This window comes from Venturia canescens, chromosome 7 (genome assembly GCF_019457755.1).
Source record: "Venturia canescens isolate UGA chromosome 7, ASM1945775v1, whole genome shotgun sequence".
Classification (NCBI taxonomy): domain Eukaryota; kingdom Metazoa; phylum Arthropoda; class Insecta; order Hymenoptera; family Ichneumonidae; genus Venturia; species Venturia canescens.
In genome coordinates, this window is record NC_057427.1 from 66,568 (window position 1) to 89,834 (window position 23,267).

Genomic DNA, 23,267 nt, shown 5'->3' on the forward strand with positions numbered 1-23,267 from the left:
GAATCTCTTGATTAGGGTGGCGCAAAAAAATCGACTATTTTTTTTTCCGGGTCTCTTATGAAAATATGTTAATTTATCATGTTTCAAGAGCCCCCTCCAAAAATCAGCTCAAAAAAATCTTTCTTAAAGGTCGCTCAAGATTTTTAAAAATTCCAAAAATAGTCAAAATTTGACTTTTTTATTTAAAAAATTTTGTTGCTCAATTACAGCGAAATTTTATACGGAAAAAACCAATGAATTTCTGAAATTTTCAACTCAAAATATTCATTTTAAAAGGTCGCCCAAAATTCATTTTAAGGTTTTTAAGCTTTGAGCCTGCGCTATTTTTGCTTTCATTCAATTATAAAGTATTTTTTTGAAAACAATAATTCGAAGTATTTTTGTTGGTAAAATCTACTTGATAATTATTAAAACAAATTGTTCAAAACATTACTCAGTATTGTACACCAAATTCACTCATTATGAGAGTCAATAAATGTTTTGACTAAACAGGCATACTCTATTCATAATTACATTTTCTCCGCTAACTAGTTCTCGTAATTGTTTGAATTGTTTAAATAAAAATATCGACCTATTGTAAAATCATACCTTGTTACGTCAGATTTTTCCTCCATCTCATTGTGTATTTCTAACCATTATCTTATCTATTGAAAGTGAAAATTAAAATGAATAATGAATATAAATATTTAAAGGTCTCTCGAAGCATCGAAAGCAAAGCATGTAAAAGATGAAATTAATTATGAGCGGCCTTTTAAAATGAATATTTTGAGTTAAAAATTTCAGAACCCATTAGTTTTTTCTGGACAATATTTCGGTGTATCGAGCAAAAAACTTTTTGAGCGACCTTTAAAAATTCTTTTGTTGACTTGATTTTTGGAGGGGGCTCTTGAAACATGATAAATTAACATATTTTCATAGACGCTGAAAAAAAAATAGTCGATTTTTTTGCGCCACCCTAATATATATATATGTGTGTGTGTGTGTGTGTGTGTGTGTTGGAAGAAAATGTGTTGTTTAAAAAGTTACTATTCGGTATAATGAGATCGGAGAAGATGTTATACGCCATTACGAAAATGCGCGAAAAGAATCATCAAGAGACAAGTGCTTCATTGCTAGAGTCTGAACGATTCGTTATTACGTGTGTTTTTCTTCATTTGTCTCATACTTTCTGTATATATTGGGGCATTAATTCGGAGGATAAAAAAAATGATGAAAAATCGTCGAGATGGTATTGTACAAAAAATGTCAAGTACTATCCGTATCGATATAAATAAAGAATTTTTATTAAGATTACGAGGATACTTGGGGGAATTATAGGGATTTTTTATCGTACATCAAACAAAACGATAGAATGAAACTCGTCGCGCGAGTAGCGGTGTGAGGAGAAAAAGAGAGAAAGAGAGAGTCTCGATCTTGGGTTGAAAGTATGAAATACCAGGTAGAGGAGAAAAGGTTGGTCCATGTCCGCACGTCATCTCTTCATCCATATTCAATGAGATTGAGAAGAGCATCGACGTTTTCTTTCTCAGCGTCTCGTTCTCTATGGCGAATTTGGGTCGAATCATCGTTCAGTAGCAAGACTTGATCGATAAAAATTTTGGTATCTTCCTCGAGAATTTGGCGGCAGCAGTTAGGGGTAGTAAGGGATGATGATCGTTCCGTAAGTTGGTGTACCGAAGAACGAGTAGGATCGATCGACTGCTCCCGCTGGTTATGACGTTTTCGCCTATCCTTCGGGCGATCGGTATGAATTTTCATGTGTCTCTTGATATCGTATTTACCGACGAACCGAGCGTTGCAAATTTCACAGCCGAATGGCTTGTCGGTTGCGTGCGACCAGAGATGACGTCGAAGCGCCGCGCTGAAGGTGAAAGCAATGCCACAAACATTGCAAACGTAAGGCTTTTCCCCGGTGTGTAAGAGACCGTGATCTCTCAGAGTGGCTCTTTGATTAAATCTTTTGCCGCAAACTTCACAGGTGTAACTCCTTGGATTGGAATGAATTCTCTGATGATTAAAAAGATTGCCCCTTTGTGAGAATGTTTTTTTGCATATTTGACACTCGAATGGCTTTTCACCGGTATGAACCCGTATGTGAGTCTGCAAGGTGCGATTGTTCAAGAAACGTTTGCCACAAATATCACACGGAAACTTGGGCAAGTGAATACCATTGGGATCTAGATGAGCGATCAAGTGGCGTTTGTAGTTACCCTTGTGTTTGAAAACTCGAGGACATTGGCTACATGCGAATTCAGGACCGGTGTAGACGTGACTTGTCATATGAGCTTCAAGATCGGATTTAACGTTGAATCGGTTACCGCATTTTGGGCAACGATGACGAGGCAAATCGGTGTGACAGGCCATATGCCTTTTCAGATAACGCTTCATCGAGTAGGCCTTGTTACAAACGAAACACGTGTACGGATATTTACCGCTATGGCTTTTCGCGTGATTTCGTAATTCTCGTATTGAGGAGCAATCTTTTTCGCAGACTACACAAAAAAAAGGACCATTTTTCGGCACGTGCGTCTCGATCGTGTGACTCAGAATACCCGTTAATTCATCGTAACTTTCCATGCACAGAGTACACTGATAAAGCGTGCATTTACCTTCCGTTTTTATTTCTTTAATACGCATTATAGTATCGTTAAGGCTGCCGAGCAAATTTTCCGGATCCGGATCCATGCGGTAATCCGACTCTGAATCTCCGTTGTCATTTATTTCCATCATTCTTGGCTTCGGATTATAAATTGACTTGTCCACGACATTCAACGATCCTGTTACCATTTCCGATGCATCCATCGGGAATCCTTCGGAAATCCAAGTATACGCGGGATGATCCACCAAAGAATCTTTCAAACTTTGCTCCTTACTACATTCATCATTGTCAAATGATGCTACGTCCTGTCGTCTCTGTAGAATTTCTTTGCTCAATGATACATCGGGAATCGACGTATCAAAATGAATTTCGTTTGCCTCCGATACATATAGCAAAGTGTATTCCATACTTTCATCTTGTAAAATGTTTTTTATATCGTTTGTGATATCGGTTTTCATTATGCGTGCATTAGAAACATTTTCTTCGCCCGTAGCAGCAACATAAATCTCTGCATTGTTCAAATCACTTTTGCTCAAATTTTTGTAGCAATCGTTTGTGTTGACGCTAATCGTACGAGTTAATGTCTTACCGCTTGGTCGATCCTCTGTTCGCGGTTTTACATCTGTTACGTCTGAGCTTTGTTTCATAAAATTCTCCATGTTTCCCTGGTATGCTGAATTTGCTGCCGATTCGTTTGGGAAATCATTGTGTTTGCCATCAGTATTTTCACCCCTGAGCTTCAACTAAAAATCAACAATTGAATTTACCGTTTTTACAAACAATCCAATCGAACAATAGATTATATTGACAGGAAAATACTTATTTGATAATTTTGTTGAATGAGAATGAGAACGGACCTTTGGTTCGATAGCCGGTTCAACGGGACACTGGAACATCTTCCGCAACTTTTTCTCAGTTGCCCGGACCTGCAGTTTGAATTCGTGAAAAGCATCGGTTCTATAGGCACATTTTGCGCACAAAACGCTCGGTAAGCCATCGTATTTGTCTATCTGCAATCAAACTCATCATTTATCTTGTTCTATGAAGATTTATTTATCATATCGGTCACACTAGTATCATTCGAATCGAATATACTCTGGAATACTCAATTTTCTATGTCCTATCGAAACACATTGTTCGACATATAAGAATGACAAGAACGACAGAGCGATTGAATTAATGAAAATAATTTTGGGTTTGGTTGGATCATCCGTCGATGGAATAAAAAAGCTGAATCGATCCATTTTCAAATAGGTAAGTCTCGAATAACCTTGCAATTACAAACTCAAAATAATTCAGGGAGAAAAATGTGAAATCGCCTTATAATGTCAATTTCATCGCTCTTTTGTGGTAAATATGACAGTAGTTTGGAGATTTTTTGTTACTCCATCAACGTCCTAAATTGGTGCTCGATTTAATTATAATCCAACACGATATAAAAAAATGAAAGATGGAATGAATTAGAATGGATTATTCCTACGCCTCTGTACACTATCGTTAATGACGGTAAAAAAAAAAAAATGAGAGGCAAAAATCGAATTCATAAATTACTGAATTGTCAGCAGGTGTCAACTAGGACTATAACCTGAAAATTGAAAATTTCAGGGAATTCTCTCGAACACCGTGGTTTCCAAACGACTCGAATGACATGGAAAATATAAGTAATATATTAAGAGTCATTGATGAGATAGAAACGTGTCAGAACTTACGTGGATAGAGGCAAGATCGGCAAGTTTATCAGGAAAATTTTTCTCTGTTATTGTATTATTTGCACCGTACATAGGTAGAAGTACACCATCCACTTTCATACACGCACGACACATAATGGAGCTCCCGATATCTTGACTCATCGCGACGGAGTTTATTGAAAAATATTTGTTTCAATGCAAGTTTTACTGAGAAATAGTTGAGATAATAAAAATAAATAAGAATGCGATGTCCGCATGTTTGATTCACCGAACCAACGAACATGGATCCTCATAAAAGTGCACTTCTTACGGACCGCTTGGCCCCACTTTTTTAGTGGCTGGCGCGGCCGAGTGATGTCGCTACTATCGACCGATTGTAACGCTCCGAGCGGGAATTATAGTAACTATTATTTCGAATGATTTAGTTTTGGGTGGGTTCGATTGATAAGGAGTTGAAACTCGCCTTGCAAATTTCTCTTCAATAACTCAAGACAAAGATTTAAATGTTTGATGAATATATTGACGAAAATATGGATCTTGACTCTTCGGCTGACAACAATGTTCTCTCTAATTCTATTCTGTTCGACTCTCAGTCTTACAATCTTTTTGATTCTCACGCGCAGACTCCGTACGCTCCGCTCATACGCGGACCAATCACTTTGTTCTTCATTCTCCCACTCATTCGAATTCTAGGGTCTCACGACCCACGCCTCGGTTTCACACGCTCGCTTCACAATGACACAATGCCCTTATTATTCCAAGTCCTTAGCATAAGAGTGACGATGGATATGTCTTAGCCAAATGTTTATAAGATGAAAGTGGATAAAAGTATCGTATTAGAATACTAGAACTATTTATATAAGAAATCAAAGAAAGCCTTATTTCGATACATTTCAAGGTATGGAGATTATTATAATGTAAACTATAAGATAATGAGTTAGTCAATACGTTCATATTTCTTATCGACTAGCGGTTATTGTTTATGGTATACTTATATATTAGTCACCCAAGTCCGTCACGTTCCTCTCATTTATTAATATTTCAATGATCAAATTATCAAATCAGTATGAAATGCTAAAGTACGAAATTCGCAAATTCGCGGTCCTTAGCGCAGAAATCAGCGCACTCTGGTGACGAATTACGCATTCGTCACACGATCGATATTTCCCCTCCGACTCGTTCGGAGTGGGAGAAGCAACACATTGAATATTTTCTCACTCTCAGGTTCACGGGTTCAAATCCCGGTGATTGCAGCTAATTTTTTTTTTGTTTTTCTCCACTATCAGAGTCAAAACGCTTACTAAATAACGAAATATGATAAAAAAAAATTAAAATATTCACTTCAATCCGCTAATTAGGCTATCTTTTCGAAAATGCCATGAACAATTTTAAAGTTCAAAATTCGTGTTGTTCCTCTTCATTTAATTGAATCAGAACAAAATTAAACCAGAGATAAGATAAACAAATGGATGAAGTAAAACAAAAAATTTTATATCGAAAAGAAACGAAGATTGATGTACAAAAAAATGCGCATAAAAATAAAAAGTCATGCCCACTCTTGGCTAATCTTAGTTTATGTTGACAATAACAAATAAATAAATGAAAATTTGTCAACCGATAAATTTAATAGCCAATATATGTTTCGAATCTGTCGACATGCTCAGCTGTAAAGTTGAGATCAAAGAATTATTTCGCTTCGTGCGAGAGCATTTTAATTCTAGTAAATTTTTGGAAACGTAAACTAAGACTACTCGACGGAAACCACGAGAAGGTGGTGGGCCATTTCCATCAGGTCAGGGGCTGTGCCAGTTTCTAGATCAATTATTAAAATGCAAAACTATAGAAATGTAATTAATCCAAAAAAAGCCAATCCTTGAACGTGGTATGGGCATGAGGTAATAAATTCTTATATTTGACATTAGTTAAATATCAAAAAAGTGGCATTGCCCCTTGACCAAAAAAAAAATGATAAAATAAATGCATCCATATAAGCGATATATATATACATACAGCACAGAGCAATTCTTGCGCTGTTCCTGCAAACATTTATACATATTTACACGTGCAAAAACGAAAACGGAAATGACGGAGTCGCATTGTCTAGTTCTTTGATATAATTGCACATAAAATAATAGAAAAAATTTCGCAGCATTCCAACAAAGCATTAGTGGGATCGACAAACTCCCAATCCTTAATTTCTATGTAAACATGCACAGATGAGTTGAACATATATATATACAAGCAATTACATTACGTAATAGGAGATGAAACAACGCGAAAAGTCTACTGATGGGTCAGTTTCATTAGTTTCCGGTTCGGTTTTTCGGTACATGCGGAAGTTCTTTTGTTAATCATGCTTCGATCTCTTAAACCCCGAGAAATCCACTTTAATTGATAATAAATGTGAACCCGGACAAACATCTCTACAATGTACAACCTATGTTCTCCGCAAATTCCCTCAAAACTCCAATAATCACTATATTGATTGGACAAGACGGTGTTAATGCATGCTTCGATATGTTGTGCGATGCGAAGTCTATGTGGCTGAGCTTCGAAAGTTTGCATAATAACTTCATACATCGTTGTTACGACGTTGTTAAAATTATCGGATGGAACTTTCAAATTACCGAGCTCATGTTCATCTTTACACTTATAAGCTTTCCAAAATAGTAATAGCTCGTTTGTTTTTTCCATGTTTTGATTGTTTTTAGTTAAAATGATTTGACATTCTGAACAGTTGAATCGTTTAAGGCATTTGTAGGCAAGATACCCAGCCACGTAGGTCATCGTACACTGCTCGAGAGTGACCGAATCGTCGGAACACTCGTTTAATTCGATGTTTATAAATTCTATTCGATTATTAACACTGGTATTGTCCGTTAAGCTATTAATTAATGGCTCTTCAACAGCCCATGCATCAATTTCTTTTTCCAATTCACTTCGTCCGTCTGAGACAGGACACACGGACGAAGGAGTGGTGCTCGAACCCAGTAAAACATTCATGCTATCGTCAGCCTCGCAATTGGTTCCAGTCAAGGGTTTCATCAAATTTACTTTAGCTGAAGCTTGAAAAAATCTCCGAAGCATCATAAGAGATGGATTACAATTATCCCCTCCATGGCGTCTGTAGATTCCAAATAAATTTTCGATCGGGTCTTGTTGCAATCTTGAAGTAATGAGATAGGAGAAACCCTCGGCCTCCATATCCTCCCAAAGTTTCAACGTGGCATTTACTGTCATCACAAAACCTGAAAAACATGGTGGTATTTTCGAACCCGGAATACACCACTTTTGAATCCATGCGAGGCCCTCCCTCAAGCAGGTTTCTACTTGTGGCTGTGTCGAACAAATTGCTCGTTTGAGAGAATTTGGATTCGATGGTCCGCGGCTTTTTAAACAATCAAAAATATCATTTAATCTTTTTGTGAAATTCGCGGTTGCGGTACAAACGGGGTGTTTAATATCTCCAGTCAGCAGTCCTGTATTTAATGCTGCAGAGACTGTAGCACTAAAAACCTGTGTTGCCAGGCTGACATTCATGCGTTGAAAATTGTTAGGCGCGATATGCCGTTCGGTCAATTTCGGAGCCGCTCTACTAACCGATCGATTCATCACCTCTAACAATTCTCTATATACACCCCAAGATATTATTTCTCCATCAATTTCAAAATCGTTTTTCTCCAAATTATTCTGCACACTTTTAACTAAATGGGGTGAATCGAAAACATAAAAGATTTTCGATTCGCTCGTTCAAAGAAAGGTTTCTCAACAGTCACACCCAGTGAAAACGCGAGCGCTCGATTGGCTGATCCCTGGTCGCAAACAACGGCTCTAATGTTTAGACAAATTGAGAGAATTTTGTCAATTACACTGGCAGTCAAGTTTTGAAGGTTCTCACATGAGACAGGTCCGCTTGAGACAACAAAAGCTGAAGGCTGTTGCCAAGGATAGATAAGACCTCGGAGCAAGAATACAAGGGCGGAATTGGCTACGCCACTTGTACGACCCAGCTGACCAAGATCTTGGAACCCTTCTACTAGGTCTCCTTTTCGGTTATTCTCCAAGAGCTTCTTGAGTCTCATTTCGTCCCATATGAGAACACATTGCCGCTGGTGCTCTGACATAGTAGCTACTTTTAATGCTAATGGATCAAAAATTCCTGAAGTTATTCCGGGGCAAACATTTAAACTATTTATCCAACGTCTGATTAAAGTTGTGCAAGGCAAAGCAAAATGTTTTCTGTTTCGAACGTAATTATATGCTTTTATATGCAAATTGTTGTTCATGTTCGGACCAAGGTCTTTGCTTTTGATGCTTTATTTGCATTTCGAAAAAAGCTTGCTGATTTTGATTTAATGAATTGAGAGATTTTCCAGCCTTTGTGAAAAATGAATCTCGTTTGATTTGAGCTTGTAGTTTTTTAATTTTTCTTTGATAACATTTAATTCTACACCGCAAAGTTTTCAGCACTTGAGCTTGACGAGTTTCTCTAGCTGTGACCGTTTTGTATCCTTTCACTCGAGAATAAGAATTGTTAATATTTTTTTCGAGGTTGGAAGGTAATGCGCTGAGAGAATCGGAAGTGGTGTTACTATTAGAAGCAGGAATTATTGGAGTAGAATCGTCAACACTGCTAGCCATATTTGTCTGCTGCGGCGGAAAATCAACGCCGGTATTCACAGTGCTAATATCATTGCCAGCAATAGGAATGGAATTTTTTTTAACTCTCCGCTTACCGTCGGACCCATAGGGTTCAAAATCATTTGCAGTGAAATGCCTGCTGCATATTCGAAGCTCGTCAATCTGCGTCGACGATAAATTTTCAAATCGTTTATTGCAGCACCGATCTAGCCATTTTCTTCGCCTGTGAAAGGATGTGATATACATAAAACCAAGATGCAACTCGAAAAATGCGTCAATAAATTCGTGCATAGAGAATTTTACATATTGTTCAGTGAAAAAGTGTAAGCCAACATAACGTGCTCATTGTTGGAACCTCGTAAAAATCTCAAGATAAATTGCAGCATGAAATTTGTTAATACATGGTAAATTGTTATTTCAAAATTAATAAAGTAAAATAGAGCATTGCAAAGAAAAAGAAAAGAAAAGATGAAAAGACAAAAGAAAAAGAAAAGACATATGCAAGGTTATATGCAACATGTTTATAAAAAATGCAATCAATCAAACCGTTGCTCCGTATCGGCATCACATTAAAGATTATACTAATTTATTTTGACCTTGGCCAACAATTACAAGGAAAAAATATTACTTTCGAATGATGCCAAACAAGCTAAAAAGCTGAAAAAATGCATAATTTCAAATGACTATATACAAAATAACTAATTTTATGCTAAACAAAATATTTTATAAACGATGTTTTCAATGGGAAACGTATGGTTCTGTTTCCACGTTTTTTTTTTTAATTTTTGTATCGTCTTTCGAAGCCCCGTATTTTATTTTGATAGTAACAATTATTCGCCTCATTCCTCGTTTCCAAACGAACCCCGAGAAAATATTTTGATACGTTTTCTCTGCTGCAATCATAATTAGAAAAACTCGAGTCTCAATGTCGCTTTATTTCAACATTTGTGTTCTGTTTTTTCAGCAAGGTTATTTCGTTTATTAGGAAGGAAAAAAAAATTGCAGAAAGTCGAAGGCCAGTGGAATATGTAATCGATAAAGATCCTCTCGGAACGACAAAATCATGAAAAGCTGCATCGATTTTCGTTCACTCCGCGAACATTCCGTCCGATTTTTTAACGAATTTTTATGTCTCCGTAAGACTTTTCCGAGAGACTAAGGAAAAGGGAGAGAGAAGCGAGACAGAAAATTGCGGGAAAAACGTACAAAATGTCTAATTCGTTGGAGACATATACATTTTACTTCTCCGAAAATTCCTAATCCGAAATTCCTAAAAATAAAGTTTTCAAGTGGAACTAACCGAATTATCTGATTTTTACCGAAATTGAACAAGAACAGAATATTGTGAAATGCAGCCTCAAAAATTCCAATACGTTATAAATGAAGAAATACACAATTTTCTTTCTTTGAAATCTTTATCAAAAACCCCCCAGTTCGCAATGTTGTAAAACTGATTGTGAATATTTTGAGCCTCAACCAAAAAAACGTAGACAAAAATATCCGAGAAAAGAATCTGTAAAATTTCATGTGGAATGAACGAAAATCGTTATGACTTTTTATGATTTTGATGTTTCCTGTGCATCCTTATCGTTTTCATTTTTCAATGACTTTCAGCTTTCTCAAATTCTACTCCAAGTTCCAATAAGTGATATAACTTTACAGAAAAAATAACTGCAATAAAGTTCGAAGGAAACAAAATTAAGGCTTGAGCTTTCCTATTTATGATTTCAGAAGAGAAGAGGTATCGAAATTTCATCTGGAAATGGTGCTCACATGGAAACGAAATAATTATTGTTTTCAGAATAAAATACAGGACTTGGAAAGAAGATATAAAAATTTAAAAGAAAAATGGAAATGAAGCTATATTTCATCCCGTCAAAATAGGCTGTGAATTAAATCAACTTATATTGACCACCGGTAAATAGCACGATAAAATATGTTTTCAATATTTTTTTTATTTTTCGCCTATAAACGTTTCACCGATAGTTTAAAGTTTCTCGAAATCCAGAAAACAGAGCTATGCGTATTGTTCTCGAATTATTATACTGTTTTTTCTTTTTCGTTTCTGTTTTGTCCCCTTCTAAAAAGTTGGTAAGTAACGTCCGAAGTTGGTCACCAACGAGGGGCATTGTTGTCGCTTTATTCGCACTGTCATTGGCCGCTGGGGCTTTCAAATTCGGAGTCTTGCTGTCAGTTTCATGTTTACTATCAATTTGGCAGTGGTGTATACGCGAGTGGTTATAAGCTTTCCTTGGGCGCAGCAGCGCTAATAAACCCCTATACGCGCGCTTCAGCGCGCGCTAATATACCCTAGTCAGCTTTAAAAAGTTGCTGTTTTCGGAACGTTAAATTCGATGAGAATGAAAACTTACGTGTCATGATCTTTTGGAAATCGATGAAAAGTCAGATCTGGCTCTCTGCATTTAACACTTCCACAACCGCCAAAAGCACACGCGTTAAATTTAGGCATTGCAAGGCCAGAAAATTGATCGTCGATTCAGTTAATATATATATTAACCCGAAACCATTAAAGCAGTATATTCGCGAAAAAATCACATGCAACAATGTAGTCTCTAGAACATGCGATGGATATAGAAACGATAAAAATAATTACAGGTTAAAAGAATGCATATCACTGTTCCGTATTAATAACTAGCGGATCATGCAAAAATTAGATTAAAGGGCACACGAATCAACGAAATACAGTATCTGAACACTCAACACACATTAGCCGGCGGAGAGCTTTAAACACGTGCGTGCAAACAAACAACAGTGTCTGACGGAAGAGCTCGTCCACTCGTTGCGCGACTGTTATTCTTATTCTCCCACTCTTAGGTGTTAACCAAACGCTGTAGCGTGAGAGAGACCATGTTATTTAACATTGAATGAATGCGAAAGAGATACACCATCCAGTTATCGCAACTAAGTTAAATTCTCTCTCTCTCTATGTCCTTTTTCTCAATCTTCCGGCTACTATTGAAAATCCGCAAAAAAAAGTTGTCACGTCATAAATAAATGAACTTCGAAAACTCTAAGTAATTGCATAATCGTTGTACAAAATATGAAAAAAAAAAAATATCGAGAGGGGATTTGAACTCTCAACCATTTCATCGTCAAACTCAGGCCATAACCACGAGACTAACAACTCTATTAAAGTATAATAAACTAAAGTAGTATTTAAGTTGTGAGCTGTGTTTGGGGTTTTTTATATTCTTGATGGGATTATAAAAGTGAAACAGTCATGCATTTTCAGTGCGAGGGTTTCAGTTGTATAGAATAAAGCTTCACAGATGCTGAAAGCATTAAGAAAACACTGAAATCACACAAAGAGAAATAGGTATTTTCGCTATGCATCTTATGAGCTCCCCACCACGTGATCACTATCGGTCGGGCGAGCCGGGAAACTCCGAACATACCTAACGAGAGCGAGAAGGATAGGATGACTACCCCAGTCTCGGTGGGGACAGCGATCACCCCAGTTCGCAGACGCTCTCGCTTGCTTCTCAGTGTTGCGTGCGTGAGCGAACACAAACAAAGACGACACTAGCGACATCCAACGGCCGGGGTGATAGCTCGTACTGCTACCCCAGTTTTTTGGGAACCATATCAACTACGGGCTTTACACTTCTATGAGGATCCATCTTCGTTGACCGAACGTCGCACGGTTGTTGGGACACGATTACACGTGGATTACACATTGTGCTTATGACTTATATGATATGACATGACCGTGTGTGCTGGGGCAACGACGAATAATGTAGATCAGTAGATTCGAAGCGCGGCGGCCAAGTGCAAAAGCTCTGCGGACTCCGGTGACGGCGGCGGTGACTTGAGGGGCTTATTGAGTGTCGGAACAGTCGGGAAAAGGGAAAAACAATATGGCGTCATGGTTATACGTACGGTAGCGACGTAGTACGGTTGAGTTCGAAAAGTATGGAAGCTCATATATATAAGAAGCTGCTGGGACGCTGGGGGATTGAAGAAAAAAAAAGAAATAGCTAATATATCGCGAAATTAAGGGAAATCTTTACATACATATATACAAGCGGAACTTAATCAGTCGCGAACGAGAAATATTTATTTATTTTACAAGTGAAAGCGATGAGGAGCGTCCGCAATTATATGTTGCAAACACATATATATATCAGGTGCGCAGGTTTTAACGAACAATAATAACCATAAAAATAATATATATGAAAGTTGACTTGGCGGTTGAAGATTTTGATACTGCAGAGCTTTCTCGACGCCCTTGCATGCACGAGTCTTGTTTTCAAACACAGTTCTATGGTATATATATGTATAGAATGACGAAAAGTGTGTGCGCGCGCGCGCGGTATAGGAAGATGCAGGGCGTGATATATGTTGTTATGTGACGATGACCGCGGTATAAAAGTTGTTCCGTTAAGTTTTTTTTATGTATAATCGAATAAGCTGGATCAGCGTACACGAGAATCGATGCCGCTTATCCGGCGGAATTTAATCGAATCCGCCCCTATAAATTTGCCTTTATAAATACGCATTCGAGTTTTCGTGGTTTTCGTCCTCAAAATTTGGGAATAAAAAAAAATTTATTGTCGCGTAGGTCGACTGAGCGTTACAAAACTTATTTTGTTGTCGCGGGTGCGCGCACGTTCGTTGACTCTCGTTCGTCTCGAAGGAGCTGCATTTTGATTCTGTGCCATTCTGTGGGCTACTGTGGTGTGTGGCGGCGTGTCCGAACTCCGACCGACCCACTCTCCTCCGCCTCCACCGCCGACATGGAGCAGTGGGTTGTTCGGTCATTGGTGGCGTCGCGGTGCTGCTGGGTATGCCGATAAGGGCGCAAGTCCGTTTTTCATTATGCGTGTATAAGAGGTGAAAACGGGGATCGCTGGATTCCAGTCTCGCCGCGACGCTCTTTCCGGTCGCTATCCCTTTTCTTCCTGCTCGATCCTGCTGCCATTTTCGTTTATCTTATGTTTTCGTGCCGGTGTCGCCATAGGCAAACAAAGGTATAACGAGACGATATCATTGCGGAAACGGCGTCGTCGTCGTCGTCGTCGTCGCCGCCGCCGCCGCCACCGCCGCCGCCGCTGCCGCTCCGTCTGTTTTATTCAATCAACAAGTTGAATAACAAACAAACAAAATGTTTCGAGACCCGCGAGAAAGAAGAAGAAATTTATTGAACGATTAACGAATCAAGGGCAAACAATACCAGCGCGGCGGGGAATGGAACTTATTGAAAATAATTATAAACGACCTGCCTTATATATATATGGGGGTAAACGAAAATATTTTCAAGAGGCTCAAAATAACCTGTCAATTGATTTCATAAAATTTTTTCTTTCTCCTCCGCCGCGGGTATACATATTTATTGCCGCTATTGTAATTCGATTAGTATTGCTTGTACACATTAATGTGATCGTATACACGCGGATTAACAATATATATTATTATAAAAATATGGAGAATCGCATATTGGAATGATAATAGGTTAATAAAGGGAGGAAGGAGAGATTGGGTGAAAATCAAGTTTTAAGCCTGTCTCGCCGAGATGTTGAAATGATTCCGTCGCGATTACGACGAAAGAAAGAAAGAAAAACATTTGAAATAAGCAATTGACGAATGGTCGTTGGAATTGCTAGAGAAATGAAGGTCGTTTCTTAACGTCAACACTCGTTCGCGTTCCGACGTATGTGCGGCATGAGCGCTGCAAACTCTGTAATAACAAGCGTTAAAACCGTTAAAAGAGCACAATTTTACATGAAACGTCGTCGACGAATGGAAAAACGAGGAATGTGAAATTTGATGAAATCAAAGGTCACAAAGATTCGCGGGAAATTTATTCTCGCGGAGATAACATTTAATAAAAAATTTAAATCCCTGCTCCGAGTGCTGGATATAAAGCGTATATAATGATTAAAACCAATGTAAAACGTGTGTGAATTTTTTAATCTGAGTGTTCCTTGAGCCCAATTTTGGCTATGAAAAAAAAGTGATATTTTTGCCGAATATGTTGTTTGTATACCGCAACCTCGGCCTTCTGTCCGTATATGATATGAAAGTTTCTTCGAGTGAAAAATGAGTTCTGCATATTTTTTATTGAAACGCTCGTCATAATCACAAAACGATTCGAATTGGCCGACTTTCCGGTAAGCGCATTCTTTCTCCTAATTTTTCATTGAAATTTTCAATTGTTGCGAGAAATATTCTGAATTGCTGTAATATACCCGCAAAAGAGATAATACGTGTGTAACTGACCCGCGCTATCTACAATTATAGGTACCTACATTATTACGATGATACGTACCTATACAATTTATGGATGCGTATATTGTTAGAGTAATTTGGCAAAAGGAGAAAGCGGACAAATAAATGAAAGATTATGCAAATTTGTTGAAAATTATTTCACGCTCGAGCAATTCTGAGTCTGTTACGCGCGGACGGGATTTACTCTCTCTCGGGACAGTGAAAAAGTATAGGTATTATGTTTTCTTAAAAAAGGAACAATGAAATTCGCCCTCCCGCCCGCCCGCTTCCCCCAATCAGACCTTATTTTCAATTAATCGGAATCGTCGGGACTCATTTGAATGCATTGAACTATACATATGTATATAGTTATATTATTCTAGCACACAGCAGCTCTCTTCTCCATATTTCCCTCTCGCTCGCTCGCTCTTGACGCTCTTTCTTTCTCCTCGTTACGCATGACCGAACTTTATACTTTCCGCACGTTTATATTCACCATTTAGGTACTTCTTGGCTCCTCTCTTATCCTTCTCTCCTTCACCTAAGCACACTCGAGCTTAGGTGAATTTTCCTTTTATCACCGCGTGCGGCGGCGCGAGGTCCTTCCCGCTCCGATGCTCCCAATAACTCGCCCAAGATGCCAATTCTAATGGATTTCGAGACTATTTCCTATATCGATATAATATTTTTCTTTTTTTTTCTTTTTTGGATTAATCGTGAAAAATTAGTTGGGCGAAACACGCGAACCTCTGACACTGCTTCATCGCGCGGAGGTGACTGCCAAGGTTTTTCGCATTTCCGGATGCGGATTTTTCCGCGTCCAGAAGAAGCGCCGGTGATGAAATGAGTTCTTCAGAGGGCATTCATGTTCGTGCGCATCGGTCACCATTGAATTTGTAATTCTCATCCAACGGAGGGGCGCCTCTCGCCGTATTCTGAGAATTGCGAATTCTTGAGAAAAGCGAGTGTGGGCCGTCGGTCGTGCGAGAGCTTACCTACCACCACGACGCCGGAGTGTGTCGCACAGCGATATTGCAGACAAAAATTTTCTACACCTGTTGCGAGTAGCGTAAGCTACTCGCCTGCTTTGTCCATGCCAAGAGATGAAACTTGCACACTTGCTGCTGCTGCATGGCTATATGTAGGTGTCGTACGCATATCTGCGGAACGTTATATACCTACGCAGAATAATTAGTGCATAACCGATATAACTATCAAGATCATATATATATATATATATATTATACCGAAACGAAATTAGGTTCTCCGTGATTGTTATTATTCGGCTCTCATAAATTGTAATGATTGATTTTCAGAGCTGAAAATAAACCTAAACAAGTGCGGTTTATTCGTTAAAATTATTAAACGCCCCGCCACATGTAAATATCGATTGCGGAAACGGTATGAATCAATATTTTGAAAATAATACGACATCAGATGCGGAAAGACTCCGATAATGTATTGTAACGTATTGTAGCCTTACCTCCTGGCACGATTTCTGGTTTGACAAAAGTCTGTCAGAGGGCTACGGACGGAGCGCTCTCGCGTCAGCGAAGCACCGCCCGTACAACAATAAGGCTCCCAACCTTTCCTTCATCCTCCTCCTTATTCCTACCAAAATTGTACTCAAACAAAGAAATATTGGAGAATATCATTCCTCGATGTCGAGAAGATTGCATATATCACGCAGTACGCTTCAGCGCGAGGCTTTGCCCGACCGCGTAGCGATAAGGCAATCTTCAGCACTGGATGCTCCCGCATATACTTGGATCAAAGTATCCGTTCTTGAAGGTCGAGTTCGAGCCAAGCTCCTCGGATTGTAAGATAGGGTAAATCGGAAAGCTTTTTTACTGCTCCTGGCAAAAATCCGCCGGTCATTGTACAAATCTGCACACTGACACACCTCTCCTACGTAAGAGAAGAGGATTCAAAAAATCCTAAGTTCCGATATTTGGGAAATTGACCACACCTCCGGAATATCGAAACGTTTTAGTATACACAGAGCAAAAAAGGCAAGAATTAAAATTGTCATACTCTATCTGCTGCATGTGCTCGGGCGAGTTACGAAATTTTTTATCGACGCATCTCTAATGAAAACCGGAGACGAGATACAAATTACAATTTCTATTTTCCGGAAATAGACTATACGGCGGCGGCGGCGGCGGAAAAAGGAAGCAGAAGAAAAATACACTTTCACGATGCGGAAGCCTTTCTGTATAACGACCAATTAAATTAACGCTACCGAGAGCCGCCGGATACTCCATTAATTATACTCAATTTGCGTATAATTTTTTATTTCTATACTGAGCACATCGCATTCAATTTCGTCATTTTTTATCTCACGCCATACCACTTGCTTCTGGAATTGTGAAAAACCCCGGATTCTCAAATGTATTTTTTTTTATTTTTTTTTTTAAACACCTGCTGGCCAAGTGTATGAGCGGACGAAGAAGCAGGGAACAAACGATGCAATAATTTCCTGACTACCGTATAATTTAAACCCACCAGTTTCTTTCGTATCTCAATATTTCCGCGTCCACACGGAGTAAACATACACGAGTTGACGATATGCGCTCGTTGAAAAACATCTCCGCAAATATTACAATACTTCAATATTTCCAAGACAATTAAATTATACGCCCAATAAAAAATTATACGCATTTATAGACTCTATGCGTACATACGGCTAGATTTTCCTCGGTATACACGATTCAGAATCGAGATGAAAAAATAAAAGGTGAGAGAGAGGGACAGAGAGAAATCAAGAATAAAAAGAGTCTCGAGTACTTCCTGCGTTCTCTACTCTATAGCTTCCGGTTTTCCCCTACGTTTCCTCTACACCGGTTAAAACGCGGCAGCAGAACACGAGCTCAATGTTTATTATATATATACGTGCGTACGCTATAGCAAATTTTTTTTTTCTTTATTTAACATTGTGTTGGGGCAGAAAGCAAAGTACATCGTCTAACTAGCTTCGTGTGGTGTACTCAACCCGAGCCGGTGTACGAGTAGAAACGGAAAAAAATGGAATGAAATAAAACAAAGCGCTCGCGCGTGGGTAAAAGAAGAAAAATATGGGAGATACTGGAAAAAAAGTTGGAAGATGCTGTGAAGAAAGGAAAATTCGGGATGCTGAAAGAAGAAAAGAAGATGGAGGAGTGCGCGTGTTTGAAAGCGTGAGGGTGTGTCGGACAGGACGCGAAGGGTTTCGACGCATCGACCACGGTGGTTGTTGCAGTTACGAGTACTTGGAAAGGTAACCGACTAGTCAAGTCCATCCAAGTTATTATATTATACCTCCGAGACCCCAAGAGTCAATCGGGACTTGGCTGGCTGGCCCTCTGACCGCGTATCTCTTGTCTGCAATATGGAAGCAGCAGATAATGATCCTCCCTTTTATATTAATAGGGTATTACACCTTTTTTGGAAAACTGTTTCAAAATAATCCTGAGATCGTAATAAACCAGTGGAATTTTTATTTAAATCTTGTAAGACCGAAAAGTGTCTTAAAAACTATTTTTTTAATTATAATTTTCAATTTTCGCGCGGAAACGCTAGCCGCCATGTTGTTTTGGTTTGTGACGTCACTCTGTTAGTAAACAATACGATTGCGAAAGACCAAGGAACAAGATTTGTGAATATAATGAGTTATAATACTATATCATTGGTGTCTCGTGCCTGAGTGCGATAATACAAGTGTAAAAATGCCACAAAAATTGTGAATTCATCGCCACCATCAACATATTTATCATTGGTAGATTTGTACTCTTTGCTTTCACAAAACCGTCTTTCATGATGCGATTTTAATAAAATGAATGATAAAAGTCCACAAACGTAGATAATAACTTGTGAAATTTCAAAATGACATAGAGCGCACGATAAGAATCTAGATTGTTTACTATCGGAGTGACGTCACGTTGGAATCCTATATGGCGGATGGCGTTTTCGACATTTGAAAAATAGATGAAAAAGGACGATTTAAAAAATTGAATTATAAAATTTACATTGCATTTTTATAAATAAATATTGACGTTTCTCGTTTACTTTTTACCAAATCTATCATAACATGCATTTTCATATATTTTTTCACATGGTGTAAAATACCCTATTCTTTCAGCCGCCTGCCGCCTCTCTCTTTCCTCTTATTTTTTATATATACCTCACGACATCGAGTTTTTTCCTCTGTGAAAGATTTGAACGATGTTGGACCGATGAATCCGCTGATGCTAGTTTAAGGTCCATTCGGGCTACGATGGAGAAACTCGAATCCGTGAAAATAATAATGATGCCCCTACATAGAAACAAAATGAGATAAATTGGATGAGAATAACCCGCCCTCAATTATTCGTCATTATTTTGTTCCGATGATGATGTTATACGCGAGTATAGTTGCAGGTATTCGAGTAATTCTACCCCCGTTCGAGCATAGCGACTCCATCGTTGTCCGGGATAATATAACCCGTACTATATATTCATGGTATCACGAAGGAGTGGGAAAAATTGCGATGGTAAATGAGAGCAGCCCCGCGTGAACGAATTTTCCTACAAGTGATAAACGCGTAAAAGTAAAAGACGAAAAATACAATAATTTGTGACGGTCGAATAATGAATTTTGACTCTGCGTTACTACTTTTTAATTCCAAGATATTCCAGACTCTAATTTCGTTGAAACAATAATAAATATACAAGTTGAGGCTGCAGCGATCCCCGGTGCGGGTTTAACAATAATTCCGGAATGAATATTCCGACTGGAAGTTTATATTTTTCAAAGTTGATATATTCCCGGCAACAATGTTGATTAAATCTTCTCTGTGAAATAATATCCTCATGATTCATGATAATTCTTGCGGAATCATCGATCAAGATACGACTATTGGAGACGTTGTTGAAGTATAGGGGAGTATGGGGCAAAGTGGCCCACTTAAGGAATTTAACGAGTTTTGTCGGGTAGCACATGGTCATTTACTTATTTTTATGTCCCCAAACTGATTCCACCTCCTTATTGCTCGAATTTTGAAAAAAAAAATTTTTGGGGCAAAGTGGCCACCCCCTCGAATGCGGTGAAAATCGATAATTGTCACTTCTCGTTAAATAGACGTTGGAATTGACTGTTCTCGCATGGAACATTGAAGGATGCGATAAAACGAAAAGAAACGAGGCATAGTAGGAACCCTCCTTCGATGGGATGAAAAAAAAATTAGTCAGAATACTTCGATAAATTTTGCCAAATTTTTTTTCATGCCGAAAATGAATATCCAGCCCACTTTATCAGATAATAAATGATCTTTCGACTATTGTTGAGTCTTAAAACTCTTTGTTCATCCTCTTTTTCCTTATTTGGTCGAGAAAATTTTTTGGGGCAAAGTGGCCACCCTCTCGAATGCGGTGAAAATCGATAATTGTCACTTCTGGTTAAATAGACGTTGTAATAGACTGTTCCCGCATGGAACATTGAAGGCCGCGATAAACCGAAAAGAAACGAGGCATAGTAGGTACCCTCCTTCGATGGGATGAAAAAAGAATTAGTCGGAATACTTGGATAAATTTTGCCATTACCAGTGGCAAAAGCCCGTTCTTATCGGGGGCAAATCGTGGGAAAACCGCCATTATCACGAGTCTGTCGTATCGCGCAAATCTAGTGAGTAAGAAAAAAGAGATCATCAAAAAAGAAAAATTCTTGTCTGCGGCGGACGTTGCGTGTATTTTCTGCGATCAACTTTATTCGCATTCCTCCAAAGATTGAATTCGCTGCGAAACATGCCTAAAATGGGCGCACACCTTGTGTGCAGGTGTTGATGAAGATGAAGTCCATTATAAGTACGATTTTTGTCAATTAAAATAAAATAGACATTTATCAGTAATTCGCAAAATGATTCTCACCCTCTGCCTCAAATAGCTATCAATTTCTCAAAAAACATAGAATTCTCACTGAACCTGAGCCCCGCCAGAAATCGGAATTGCGTGAGTCGCCACTTTGCCCCAGAATTCAAAAATGCCCCAAAAAAGTGGATGGCCACTTTGCCCCATGTTCCCCTATATTGTAACGGTACGGTTTCGATTAGAGCACGCCGTTACGCGTGAGTTCGAGCTTTCTATTTGAATAAAGAGCGGGCATGAAAGAAAAACAAAAGTAGAATGAAATTAGATTGAAAATAACAAATAATTTATTGAATTTTGAAAGTTTCTTGAATCAAATTACAAAAATAAATGATTTTTATTTGCAATCGTGGTTTATTTGAGTTTATTTCGCATGAATTATTTTATTTCCTGTATTTTTCTTGATAATATTTGATTTTTATTTTATTGAAATTTCGCAATAATTTAATTTTCTGATATTCTTCATAAGTATAATCTCTTGCCACCGCTTATAATTTTTAATTGAGCTATTCTTTTATAAACTCACTTTTTGACTTGATATAATACAAATTAATTGTTTGAGTGGATTTTAATTTTTGATCTCACTCTTTTGACTCGATATAATTCAAATAAATGATTTTTAATGAGTGATTTTGTTTTTTATAAATTTTTATTAGCTCAATTTGGATTGAAAATAATGAATAATTCTAAATTGTCTCGTTTTGAAAACAAAGAAACTTGCTCTGATTTAATAAAAAAATTGTTTTAATTCATTGAATTGCCACTCAGAAAACAATGACTCAATGATGGAACAGAATCCACCCAGAGATCTTGAGACAGAACAAACCCGAACTGTCCCGGCCCTTCTGGCGTGGAAAGGTAGGAGTCCTACCCAAGAATCTTGTGACCGAACGAAATCGAACGGCCACGGCCCTCTTGGATAGAAAAAGTATTGGAAATCTACTAGGAATCTTGAGACAGAACGAAATCGAACTGTCCCGGCCCTCCTGGATAGATCGGATACTCACCTAATAAGAATCTTGAGTTCAAACGAAGCCGAATGAACCCGGCCCTTTTAGCGTGAGGAGGAAAGGTGTTATTTTTGAGTTTTGAGTGGGATAATAGCGATGTTATTTTGCTCTTTGTTTAAAAGAGCTATTTTGAGATGAGCCAAAAAATTTATGTTTCATTATTCTCGCTATTATGCGAATTTACGTGGCGAGATCCTGAGGCAAGACTGGCGTCTGATATTTGCGAGTGCGAGTCAAGCTCTACAAGATTCGAGACGAAACTGGCTCTTTGTTTGCTCAGAGAGCGTTATTTCTTGAACGAGTCTAGTGTGGCGAGATTCGAGACGAGACTGGTTACCGGAGCCTCAGCGCTCTGGTTTTTATACCCGTTGAAACAAAGGAAATAATACTAATAATACACTTGGACTCTGTCCCTCTCTCTGATTCGCTGCGCGACTTAACCTCGAAGCAGGGACTCCCACTCTAAATTCTGTTATTGGTGCGCTAACTTCCCCGCGTGGGTCCCAATGGGCCGAGTCGAGCTACAGTCACATTGCGCATGTGCAAGAATTTAATGAAATATAAAACCATTTTTTATTACTATTATGCACAATTCGTGTCTTTTTCAATTATTTTGTTTTATTTTTAATTAATTTTATCCACAAGAATCTTTTATTTTGTTTTGATTATTTATTTGGTCGTGACTATATGCATCTATTGCACGTGCCTGTGAAAGTAGGTCATTTCGCATGCGCACTGTGCACACTCGATCTCACAAAGAAAAGTTTTCTTAAAAATTTAAATGATTTTGATCTGAAATTTTCACCCAATTGTTCAAAATACGTTTCTCTAATGATCCGCATTAATTTTCTGAACAAGAAAAAGTTTAATTAATTGATATTTAATAAAATAAAGAATTTTACGAATCTAGGGAATTTTGGTGAAGCGAAATTGAGTTGGCTGCACTGAAGCGCCTCGCTTCCCGAGCGCCGCTTCGCGAAGTGACAGTTTTTCAACATGGCATCCGATTTAAACACTCGTGCGCGCCATGTCGTCAAGTAAAAAAGAAATAAAGTGTTCTAGTTGGTGTATTTCGCTTCAATATGTAAATATTCAATCACCCTTCCGAGTTGAATGCACCGCGTTCTGTCCATCATAAAAATTGTAAATTTAATGAATCAATGATGCTCATACGAGTACCGTGATTGATGCGTAATATTAAATAAATTTTTCCAACTCTTTGAG

General features: G+C 38.3%; 2 protein-coding genes across 4 annotated transcripts in view; one reads left to right on the forward strand and one right to left on the reverse strand.

Annotated features, from left to right (window-relative positions):
* Nucleotides 1-1,261: 1,261 nt before the first annotated feature.
* Nucleotides 1,262-4,612, reverse strand: LOC122414010 (endothelial zinc finger protein induced by tumor necrosis factor alpha-like). 3 transcript variants are annotated; one of them, XM_043424756.1, is made up of 4 exons: nt 4,309-4,612; nt 3,457-3,609; nt 3,189-3,342; nt 1,262-3,107 (listed from the first exon to the last, which is right to left on the reverse strand). In XM_043424756.1, the coding sequence occupies exons 1-4, from the start codon at nt 4,447-4,449 to the stop codon at nt 1,480-1,482; spliced, it is 2,076 nt and encodes a 691-aa protein (XP_043280691.1). In that variant the 5' UTR covers nt 4,450-4,612; the 3' UTR covers nt 1,262-1,479. The 3 variants fall into 3 exon arrangements, with proteins under 3 accessions (XP_043280691.1, XP_043280692.1, XP_043280690.1); XM_043424757.1 differs by having other exon boundaries at nt 1,262-2,492; nt 2,610-3,342; XM_043424755.1 differs by having other exon boundaries at nt 1,262-3,342.
* A 9,216-nt stretch (nt 4,613-13,828) lies between these two features.
* The window catches only part of LOC122412911 (metabotropic glutamate receptor 7-like), a 77,555-nt gene continuing 68,116 nt past the window's right edge, over nt 13,829-23,267 (forward strand). Inside the window, exon 1 of the mRNA XM_043422898.1 lies at nt 13,829-15,059. The gene's annotated coding sequence lies outside the window, so the exon portion shown is untranslated. The remainder of the gene's footprint in view (nt 15,060-23,267) is intronic.

Coding starts and splice junctions, on each gene's coding strand:
- LOC122414010 (XM_043424755.1), bottom strand. CDS start 4,449: ATGAGTCAAGATATCGGGAGCTCCATTATGTGTCGTGCGTGTATGAAA. Junction 3,610..4,308: donor CCGATCTTGCCTCTATCCAC/GTAAGTTCTGAC, acceptor GTTTGATTGCAG/ATAGACAAATACGATGGCTT. Junction 3,343..3,456: donor AACCGGCTATCGAACCAAAG/GTCCGTTCTCAT, acceptor GTTGATTTTTAG/TTGAAGCTCAGGGGTGAAAA.